We start from the raw sequence: 12181 nt of genomic DNA, 5'->3' as shown, positions 1-12181 counted from the left end.
GACCACACAACAGATCTGTAGTCTAATAAACTGTATGGTTTCCTGAGTCCTAGTGGGACGACCACACAACAGATCTGTAGTCTAATAAACTGCATGGTTTCCTGAGTCAGTGGGACGACCACACAACAGATCTGTAGTCTAATAAACTGCATGGTTTCCTGATTTAGTGGAAACAATGACCACACAACGGATCTGTAGTCTAATAAACTGCATGGTTTCCTGAGTCCTAGTGGGTGACCACACAACACATCTGTAGCCTAATAAACTGTATGGTTTCCTGAGTCCTAGTGGGACGACCACACAACAGATCTGTAGTGTAATAAACTGTATGGTTTCCTGAGTCAGTGGGACACCACACAACACATCTGTAGTCTAATAAACTGCATGGTTTCCTGAGTCGTAGTGGGACACCACACAACACATCTGTAGTCTAATAAACTGCCTGGTTTCCTGAGTCCTAGTGGGACGACCACACAACAGATCTGTAGCCTAATAAACTGCATGGTTTCCTGAGTCCTAGTGGGACGACCACACAACAGATCTGTAGTCTAATAAACTGCATGGTTTCCTGAGTCCTAGTGGGACGAACACACAACAGATCTGTAGCCTAATAAACTGCGTGGTTTCCTGAGTCGTAGTGGGACGACCACACAACACATCTGTAGTCTAATAAACTGCATGGTTTCCTGAGTCCTAGTGGGACGACCACACAACAGATCTGTAGCCTAATAAACTGCATGGTTTCCTGAGTCCGAGTGGGACAGTACACATTACAGATCTGTAGTCTAATAAACTGCATGGTTTCCTGAGTCCTAGTGGGACGACCACACAACAGATCTGTAGTCTAATAAACTGCATGGTTTCCTGAGTCCTAGTGGGACGACCACACAACACATCTGTAGCCTAATAAACTGCATGGTTTCCTGAGTCCTAGTGGGACGACCACACAACACATCTGTAGTCTAATAAACTGCATGGTTTCCTGAGTCCTAGTGGGACGACCACACAATTACATCTGTAGTCTAATAAACTGTATGGTTTTGAGTCCTAGTGGGACGACCACACAACACATCTGTAGTCTAATAAACTGCGTGGTTTCCTGAGTTAGTGGGACGTTTAACACATCTGTAGTCTAATAAACTGCATGGTTTCCTGAGTCGAGTGGGATACCACACAACAGATCTGTAGTCTAATAAACTGCGTGGTTTCCTTGTTTCCATGGGATACCACACCACATCTGTAGTCTAATAAACTGCATGGACGGTAGGTAGCCTATCATGATAAACAATGGTCTCTCTCTCTCTCTCTCTCTCTCTCTCTCTCTCTCTCTCTCTCTCTCTCTCTCTCTCTCTCTCTCTCTCTCTCTCTCTCTCTCTCACTCTCTCTCTCTCTCTCTCTCTCTCTCTCTCACTCTCTGTCTCTCTCTCTCATGAAAATTGTACTTGATCAAATGTGTTATTTGTATATTTAAAGTTTTCTAAAAAATCTCAAACAACAGCCTCAACAGATTGGCTCTTAGGGATTAAGGGCATTTATATTTTGAGAATCACAATACGTCACTTGTGCCAATAAAATAGCTATAACATATGGCCATGAGCACCCTTGGGACAAATACACGCTCCAGTAAACCTGATGCATCTTATATGCTTTGTGTTCATGGGAAGACATACAAACAGTATTACCTAGGTAACCAACTGACCTCCCACCTGAACCAGCTGATAAGTCCACAATGACTAAAGTCCTCCTTCTCTCTACCTTTTCAATGCCTCTTGGTACTCTATGGACTGGTTTCCCGGACACAGATTAAGTTCTGGACTAAAAATGATTTTTTTCGATGGAGGTTTCCCATTGAGCCGGCTGTTTCGTTCAGGACGAGGTTTAACTGTGTCCTAAAATCTGTGAACTTTAAAATATCACATAATTGCACAATGTACGTTACATGCCTCTCTGTTCACGAGAAATAACTGTCTAACTGGTACCTGTAGTCGCTGACAGACAACAACACCAGGAGATTAAATGTCCTATAATATATAAAAACCAAACACAGCAACTAGATAGGCCCTTCCTTTTGTCCTGCAGCACATGTACAGCTGTTCTTTCTGGGCCGTTAGCGCCAAGGTATGCTGTTAAAGGTTTACTTCATTACAACCATTAGACATTGCTAATGCAAAATACCACAAACCCCGCTAGTATGTTACTGAAACAATGACACGTCAGAATCAGTCTTCAGGTTGAAAATGGATCAATCCTCGCCACTCTCTACATGGGTGTCTAAAGTCCTGTCTATGTGAAGCTATAAAGGCAGTATTTTCCCCAAAGGCAAAGCCGCACACACACACACACACACACACACACACACACACACACACACACACACACACACACACACACACACACACACACACACACACACACACACACACACACACACACACACACACACACACACACACACACGAGAAGCTTCTCATTTCCAGTCAATTGAAGCAGGTTGTGTCCTGTTTGGCATTCCCCCTTACTATCCATGATTTGAGTGCAGTCGGCTGACAGGAAACTACAAGGCGCACACACACACACACACACACACACACACACACACACACACACACACACACACACACACACACACACACACACACACACAGGGGTTGACTGTTACACATTCCAAGAATCTTTGAACATTCTACAGTGAACATTCTACAGTATGTATTATGTATGCACACATGACTGTAAGTCGCTTTGGATAAAAGCGTCTGCTAAATGGCATATTTTTTTTATTTTCTTTATTACAATTTGCACTAGATTACACTCCCATCTTTTCCTTAACTTTTGCCCCAAAATATTACACAGTGTGCAAAAAAAAAAGTAAAAGATGCAACAACAACAACAAACTAAACTTAAGAACGGGAAGCATAGAAATGGATCACGTAGAACAGATCTACTGTTTCTTTTGAGTTTAGGGTCAATGAGAATTACATATCTATTAACTCACATTTCTATGTGAATTTTGGTTGGGTCACCCGAAAAGGAACATATTTTCAGCTTTAAGTTTTTTTCGTTAAAGGGTTTAATTCAGCTTTTAATACATATTACAACGTTTTAATCAGAGAAGGATAAGAACAAAGTATGTTTGTTTATGTTGTGATGATACAGTCTGTCCCTTGTTTCCATGGATACTATACCTCCTTCCTAAAAAAACATGTGTACAAGGAAACACACGCATGGATTACTCAAACAGAGCTGTCTTTATGGATAGTCTATCACATAGAGCTGTCTTTATGGATAGTCTATCACATAGAGCTGTCTTTATGGATAGTCTATCACATAGAGCTGTCTTTATGGATAGTCTATCACATAGAGCTGTCTTTATGGATAGTCTATCACATAGAGCTGTCTTTATGGATAGTCTATCACATAGAGCTGTCTTTATGGATAGTCTATCACATAGAGCTGTCTTTATGGATAGTCTATCACATAGAGCTGTCTTTATGGATAGTCTATCACATAGAGCTGTCTTTATGGATAGTCTATCACATAGAGCTGTCTTTATGGACCCAGGTTAATATATCAAAGTGAATCAATGATAGCTATATCACACATTGCCTTAGTCCACAAACCAACAGTGGTCAGGTTGTTGGCCATGGTCTAGTTGATGACTTGTACAGCTGTGGGCGAGCTTTACATTTCAAAACATGGGAGGGTGACTGAGATTCAAATACAGAGTTTATCAAAACTTTATGGTTGAATCAAGTAACACAAAAAAAATTAAAAAGCATTAAAAAAAATGTTTATTTAAAAAAATGGGAGAGCGAGTGAGATGTAAGACAGGCCAGGGACGGACATCAAAACTTTAGGGTTGCGGTGGAGAGGAAAAGTAGTTGTCTGCCATTTTTACGATGTAGCAGATGTGAAGTCAGTAACCCTGTTTCCTGGATGAAAAGATCTGTTTTCAAAACCAGACTGTGCTAAATTAATTCTAGCCTGGTCCCAGATCTCTTTGTGCTGTCTTGCCAACTCATATGGCAATAACCATAGGAGTTGATAAGACAGCACAAAGAGATCTGGGACCAGGCTAGAATTAATTTAGCACGGTCTGGTAGTAGATCAGTAGTCGGCACAAAGAGATCCTAAGCATTTCTCTTTCTGAAATGCTACGGAACTTTGACAATTAAGTATTTTTTTAAACCTTCCCGCTTTGGGGTGGATGTCTCCATTTGTAGTTCATACGGGCATAATCAATCAGCATAAATCGTGTCTCACCTCAATTAGCCACAAAATTGGCTATAACAGTTTATCCACAGCATCAGATGCACCTTCCCTTTCCTGCTCTCCCCACGTCTCTTCTCCTGAGTAGCGGAAAAATTCCAATGCGTACAAGTAGTAGTTCCCACTGAGATGGGACTAGAGAACGAGGTAGTAGATCCCACTGAGATGGGACTAGAGAACGAGGTAGTAGTTCCCACTGAGATGGGACTAGAGAACGAGGTAGTAGATCCCACTGAGATGGGACGAGAGAACGAGGTAGTAGTTCCCACTGAGATGGGACTAGAGAACGAGGTAGTAGTTCCCACTGAGATGGGACGAGAGAACGAGGTAGTAGATCCCACTGAGATGGGACGAGAGAACGAGGTAGTAGTTCCCACTGAAATGGGACTAGAGAACGAGGTAGTAGTTCCCACTGAGATGGGACTAGAGAACGAGGTAGTAGTTCCCACTGAGATGGGACTAGAGAACGAGGTAGTAGATCCCACTGAGATGGGACTAGAGAACGAGGTAGTAGTTCCCACTGAGATGGGACGAGAGAACGAGGTAGTAGTTCCCACTGAGATGGGACGAGAGAACGAGGTAGTAGTTCCCACTGAGATGGGACGAGAGAACGAGGTAGTAGTTCCCACTGAGATGGGACGAGAGAACGAGGTAGTAGTTCCCACTGAAATGGGACTAGAGAACGAGGTAGTAGTTCCCACTGAGATGGGACGAGAGAACGAGGTAGTAGTTCCCACTGAGATGGGACGAGAGAACGAGGTAGTAGTTCCCACTGAAATGGGACGAGAGAACGAGGTAGTAGTTCCCACTGAGATAGAAGTAGAGAACGAGGTAGTAGTTCCCACTGGGATGGGACTAAAGAACGAAGTAGTAGTTCACACTAAAATGGGACTATAGAACGAGGTAGTAGTTCCCACTGAAATGGGACTAGAGAACGAGGTAGTAGTTCCCACTGAGATGGGACTAGAGAACGACGTAGTAGCTCCCACTGAGATGGGACTAGAGAACGAGGTAGTAGCTCCCACTGAGATGGGACTAGAGAACAAGGTAGTAGCTCCCACTGAGATGGGACTAGAGAATGAAGTAGTAGCTCCCACTGAGATGGGACTAGAGAACGAGGTAGTAGTTCCCACTGAGACGGGACTAGAGAACGAGGTAGTAGTTCCCACTGAGATGGGATGAAAGAACGAGGTCGTAGTTCCCACTGAGATGGGACTAGAGAACGAGGTAGTAGTTCCCACTGAGATGGGACTAGAGAACGACGTAGTAGCTCCCACTGAGATGGGACTAGAGAACGAGGTAGTAGCTCCCACTGAGATGGGACTAGAGAACAAGGTAGTAGCTCCCACTGAGATGGGACTAGAGAATGAAGTAGTAGCTCCCACTGAGATGGGACTAGAGAACGAGGTAGTAGTTCCCACTGAGACGGGACTAGAGAACGAGGTAGTAGTTCCCACTGAGATGGGATGAAAGAACGAGGTCGTAGTTCCCACTGAGATGGGATGAAAGAACGAGGTAGTAGTTCCCACTGAGATGGGATGAAAGAATGAGGTAGTAGATCCCACTGAGATGTGACTAGAGAATGAGGTAGTAGTTCCCACTGAGATGGGACTAGAGAACGAGTTAGTAGTTCCCACTGAGAAGGGATGAAAGAACGAGGAAGAAGGCTCCCACTGAGATGGGATGAAAGAACGAGGTAGTAGTTCCCACTGAAATGGGATGAAAGAATGAAGTAGTAGGCTCCCACTGAGATGGGATGAAGAAAGGAGGTAGTAGTTCCGACTGAAATGGGACGAGAGAACAAGGTAGTTGTTCACAATGAGATGGGACTAGAGAACGAGGTAGTAGTTCCCACTGAGATGGGACTAGAGAATGAGGTAGTGGATCCCACTAAGATGGCATGAGCGAACAAGGTAGTAGTTCCCACTGAGATGGGACGAGAGAACGAGGTAGTAGTTCCCACTGAGATGGGACGAGAGAACGAGGTAATAGTTCCCACTGAAATGGGAGTAGAGAACGAGGTAGTAGTTCCCACTGAAATGGGACTAGAGAACGAGGTAGTAGATCCCACTGAAATGGGACTACAGAACAAGGTAGTAGTTCCCACTGAGATGGGATGAGAGAACGAGGTAGTAGATCCCACTGAGATGGGATGAGAGAACGAGGTAGTAGTTCCCACTGAGATGGGACTAGAGGACGAGGTAGTAGATCCCACTGAGATGGGATGAGAGAACAAGGTAGTAGATCCCACTGAGATGGGATGAGAGAACAAGGTAGTAGATCCCACTGAGATGGGATGAGAGAACGAGGTAGTAGATCCCACTGAGATGGGATGAGAGAACGAGGTAGTAGACACACTGAGATGGGATAAGAGAACGAGGTAGTAGACACACTGAGATGGGATAAGAGAACGAGGTAGTAGATCCCACTGAGATGGGATGAGAGAACGAGGTAGTAGATCCCACTGAGATGGGATGAGAGAACGAGGTAGTAGATCACACTGAGATGGGATGAGAGAACGAGGTAGTAGATTACACTGAGATGGGATGAGAGAATTTTTTCGTTCTCTCATCCCATCTCAGTGGGATCTACTACCTCGTTCTCTCATCCCATCTCAGTGTGATCTACTACCTCGTTCTCTCATCCCATCTCAGCTACTACCTGTATACTTCCTGTATATAGCCATGTTATTACCTGGTACTTCCTGTATATTGCCATGTTATTACCTGGTACTTCCTGTATATATCCATGTTATTACCTGGTACTTCCTGTATATAGCCATGTTATTACCTGGTACTCCCTGTATATAGCCATGTTATTACCTGGTACTCCCTGTATATAGCCATGTTATTACCTGGTACTTCCTGTATATAGCCATGTTATTATCTGGTACTCCCTGTATATAGTCAATATTACCTAGTACTCCCTGTATATAGCTATGTTATTACCTGGTACTCCCTGTATATAGTCAATATTACCTGGTACTTCCTGTATATAGCCATGTTATTACCTGGTACTCCCTGTATATAGCCATGTTATTACCTGGTACTTCCTGTATATAGCCATGTTATTACCTGGTACTTCCTGTATATAGCCATGTTATTACCTGGTACTTCCTGTATATAGCCATGTTATTACCTGGTACTTCCTGTATATAGCCATGTTATTACCTGGTACTTCCTGTATATAGCCATGTTATTACCTGGTACTTCCTGTATATTGCCATGTTATTACCTGGTACTTCCTGTATATAGCCATGTTATTACCTGGTACTTCCTGTATATTGCCATGTTATTACCTGGTACTTCCTGTATATATCCATGTTATTACCTGGTACTTCCTGTATATAGCCATGTTATTACCTGGTACTTCCTGTATATAACCATGTTATTACCTGGTACTTCCTGTATATTGCCATGTTATTACCTGGTACTTCCTGTATATATCCATGTTATTACCTGGTACTTCCTGTATATAGCCATGTTATTACCTGGTACTTCCTGTATATAGCCATGTTATTACCTGGTACTTCCTGTATATAACCATGTTATTCTAACTTATTATTGTTATTCCTCTGTTTATATTATTTTATCTTTAACTCTGCGTTGTTGGAAAAGGACCTGTCAGCAAGAATTTCACTGTTAGTCTCCAAACCTGTTGATTACAAACCATGTGACAAATACATTTTGATTTGCCTGTGACACAGAGCGATGACTGACTCTAGGCCAGCAGACCTGGGTTCAAATAGTATTTGAAATAATTTCAAGAACTTTATCTGGGCTTGATTGAGCTTGCCTGGCCCAACGAAACCAACAGAACAGTTGAGAGAACCCTGACCCAGCTGTCAATCCAGGCAGGCTTTAACAAACGCTAGTATTTAAACCCAGATCTGTTCGGTAACAACCCTCTGAGTGAACAATACCAGCCGTTACTCTCTGACCTCTCTGTCCGCGGAGCCTTTAGAGAAACAATAGAGTCCTTATGTAGTCTCAGCCTCAGCCCAGTCCCAGCCTCAGCCCAGTCCCATTCCCAGCCCAGTCCCATTCCCAGTCCCAGGCCCAGTCCCAGTCCCAGCCTCAGCCCAGGCCCAGTCCCATTCCCATTCCCAAGCCCAGTCCCATTCCCAAGCCCAGTCCCATTCCCAAGGCCAGTCCCAGCCCCAGTCCCATTCCCAAGCCCAGTCCCATTCCCAGGCCCAACCTCAGCCTCAGCCCATTCCCAGTCCCATTCCAAAGCCCAGTCCCATTCCCAAGCCCAGGCCCGGGCCCAGTCCAATTCCCATTCCCAGGCCCAGCCTCAGCCCAGTCCCAGTCCCAGTCCCAGTCCCAGTCCCAGTCCCAGCCTCAGCCCAGTCCCAGTCCCAGCCTCAGCCCAGTCCCAGCCTCAGCCCAGTTCCAGTTACTGTCTCTTATTTAATGACTTTACTGTCACACAGGTCAGAGAGCGGAGAGTATGTCCTGACACAGGTCAGAGAGCGGAGAGTATGTCCTGACACAGGTCAGAGAGCGGAGAGTATGTCCTGACACAGGTCAGAGAGCGGAGAGTATGTCCTGACACAGGTCAGAGAGCGGAGAGTATGTCCTGACACAGGTCAGAGAGCGGAGAGTATGTCCTGACACAGGTCAGAGAGCGGAGAGTATGTCCTGACACAGGTCAGAGAGCGGAGAGTATGTCCTGACACAGGTCAGAGAGCGGAGAGTATGTCCTGACACAGGTCAGAGAGCTGTGAGTATGTCCTGACACAGGTCAGAGAGCGGAGAGTATGTCCTGACACAGGTCAGAGAGCGGAGAGTATGTCCTGACACAGGTCAGAGAGCGGAGAGTATGTCCTGACACAGGTCAGAGAGCGGAGAGTATGTCCTGACACAGGTCAGAGAGCGGAGAGTATGTCCTGACACAGGTCAGAGAGCGGAGAGTATGTCCTGACACAGGTCAGAGAGCGGAGAGTATGTCCTGACACAGGTCAGAGAGCGGAGAGTATGTCCTGACACAGGTCAGAGAGCGGAGAGTATGTCCTGACACAGGTCAGAGAGCGGAGAGTATGTCCTGACACAGGTCAGAGAGCGGAGAGTATGTCCTGACACAGGTCAGAGAGGGGAGAGTATGTCCTGACACAGGTCAGAGAGCGGAGAGTATGTCCTGACACAGGTCAGAGAGTGGAGAGTATGTCCTGACACAGGTCAGAGAGCTGTGAGTATGTCCTGACACAGGTCAGAGAGCTGTGAGTATGTCCTGACACAGGTCACAGAGCTGTGAGTATGTCCTGACACAGGTCACAGAGCTGTGAGTATGTCCTGACACACAGGTCACAGAGCTGTGAGTATGTCCTGTCACAGGTCAGAGAGCGGTGAGTATGTCCTGATCTTTCCTCACCACTTCAACATTACTTAGATAGTGATACATATGCCAAAATAAATAAAAAAGGCATCTGTTTTGCAAGGTGGCTGCAATGTTCTGTACAGGCCTTCATCGGACTGTAGCTTTGCCAAAAGGAGAGGGGAAGCTGCTTGGTCTCAGATGGCGCCAGAACCAGCTCAGCTGGGGTTAGTCTTTGAATGTGTGTGTGTGTGTGTGTGTGTGTGTGTGTGTGTGTGTGTGTGTGTGTGTGTGTGTGTGTGTGTGTGTGTGTGTGTGTGTGTGTGTGTGTGTGTGTGTGTGTGTGTGTGTGTGTGTGTGTGTGTGTGTGTGTGTGTGTGTGCGTGTGTGTGCGTGCGTGCGTGTGTGTGTGTAGGGACAATGCTCTGCTCACCTGCGGGCAGTCTTTGATGTAGTGTCCTTTGTTGAAGCAGAGATGGCACAGGTAGTTGGGCGGAGGTCGCTTGCTGGGTTTGCGTGACTCAGAGGAGACGGACAGGTCAGAGAAGTGGTCCGTCAGAGAACTCAGGCCGTCTACGACATTGCTGAGTGAGCCGTGAGGAGAGGACCTTCTATACAAATGGTTGTTTAAGGCCTGAGGACAGAAGACAACGAGGACTCTATTGAATCTGTAGCAGTGAACATCCACTGTACAGCAGCAAGGGAAAATGAAAGGCAACGTCGCCGCGGTCGAGAAGACTGCATTCCCGGTAAACGCAGCATGTGCCGGCTCAACCGGAAATCACCTTTACATTTTAACACTGATACTTCCACGATACTTCGGCGATACGGATTGAATAGAGCCCTGAGTGAAATATGGGCTTGAAATGTATTTGATAACCAATTTTTTTTCATTCTTTTCAATATGTGATTAAAGTAATGGGAAAGAATTGAATCTGGCTGAAAATGGCAATTATTTATTTATTTTACCTTTATTTAACCAGGCAAGTCAGTTAAGAACAAATTCTTATTTTCAATGACGGCCTAGGAACAGTGGGTTAACTGCCTGTTCAGGGGCAGAACGACAGATTACAGACAAGCCTGTCTCTCACACTGCATTGAGTGAATAACACATGGTTTAGAGCATGTTAAAAGGTCATATCTGTGATATTAGGCCTAAACAGGATTGTGCCAATTAGCTGACAGAGTTTAGATAGATACTTGCCAGGGCTCCTACAGTACTGACTGTCTAGACTGTCTGTCTCTGTCTGTCTGTCTGTCTGTCTGTCTGTCTGTCTGTCTGTCTGTCTGTCTGTCTGTCTGTCTGTCTGTCTGTCTGTCTGTCTGTCTGTCTGTCTGTCTGTCTGTCTGTCTGTCTGTCTGTCTATCTGTCTGTCTGTCTGTCTGTCTGTCTGTCTGTCTGTCTGTCTGTCTGTGCCATTACAGTACTGCCTAGCTATCTGTCTGTGCCACAACTTGATATATTTTCCTGTCTGCTAGTCTCCTCACTCTGCACAACAGAAGTGGACATTATTTTATCTTTCCAGATGTGCTGTCATTCCCTCTACGAGCAGAAAGAATTCCATTTCCTGAGAGGAACAGAATGCCTTTGTCAAGGATCATTTTCTGATTCCCCCTTTTGGGTTGGCACAATCAGTACCATTGTATCTATGATCCGGATATGAACCCTGACTATAGCACCAGTGTGTGAAGAAGCAACAGGCTGTTGTTCAATTTGATTCAATAAAAGTCCTTACGTACTATGTGTTGTGGATGTGGATGTGGAATGGAACTGGATCAGCTTGTGGAACTGGATCAGCTTGTGGAATGGAATGGAACTGGATTCAGGATGTGGAATGGAACTGGATCAGCTTGTGGAATGGATCAGGATGTGGAATGGAACTGGATCAGGATGTGGAATGGAACTGGATCAGGATGTGGAATGGAATGGATCTGTATCAGGATGTGGAATGGAACTGGATCAGGATGTGGAATGGATCAGGATGTGGAATGGAATGGATCTGGATCAGGATGGGGAATGGATCAGGATGTGGAATGGATCTGGATCAGGATGTGGAATGGAACTGGATCAGCTTGTGGAATGGAATGGAACTGGATTCAGGATGTGGAATGGAACTGGATCAGCTTGTGGAATGGATCAGGATGTGGAATGGAACTGGATCAGGATGTGGAATGGAACTGGATCAGGATGTGGAATGGAATGGATCTGGATCAGGATGTGGAATGGAACTGGATCAGGATGTGGAATGGATCAGGGTGTGGAATGGAATGGATCTGGATCAGGATGGGGAATGGATCAGGATGTGGAATGGATCTGGATCAGGATGTGGAATGGAACTGGATCAGGATGTGGAATGGAACTGGATCAGGATGTGGAATGAAACTGGATCAGGATGTGGAATGGAACTGGATCAGGAATGGATCTGGATCAGGATGTGGAATGGATCAGGATGTGGAATGGATCTGGATCAGGATGTGGATCAGGATGTGGAATGGAATGGATCTGTATCAGGATGTGGAATGGAACTGGATCAGGATGTGGAATGGAATGGATCAGGATGTGGAATGGAACTGGATCAGGATGTGTAATGGAATGGAT

The 12181-nt window shown here is 45.3% G+C and overlaps 1 protein-coding gene across 1 annotated transcript in view; it reads right to left on the bottom strand.

The window, feature by feature from the left end:
- LOC127915475 (zinc finger CCHC domain-containing protein 24-like) overlaps positions 1 to 12181 on the bottom strand; it is a 46147-nt gene that overhangs the window by 27419 nt on the left and 6547 nt on the right. Inside the window, exon 2 of the mRNA XM_052495660.1 lies at positions 10016 to 10216. Within this exon, the coding sequence (XP_052351620.1) occupies positions 10016 to 10216 (201 nt within the window). The remainder of the gene's footprint in view (positions 1 to 10015; positions 10217 to 12181) is intronic.

This window comes from Oncorhynchus keta, chromosome 3 (assembly GCF_023373465.1).
Source record: "Oncorhynchus keta strain PuntledgeMale-10-30-2019 chromosome 3, Oket_V2, whole genome shotgun sequence".
Classification (NCBI taxonomy): Eukaryota; Metazoa; Chordata; class Actinopteri; order Salmoniformes; family Salmonidae; genus Oncorhynchus; species Oncorhynchus keta.
Note: the sequence above shows the minus strand (reverse complement) of the source record. Positions and strands in the feature narration are given on the sequence as shown.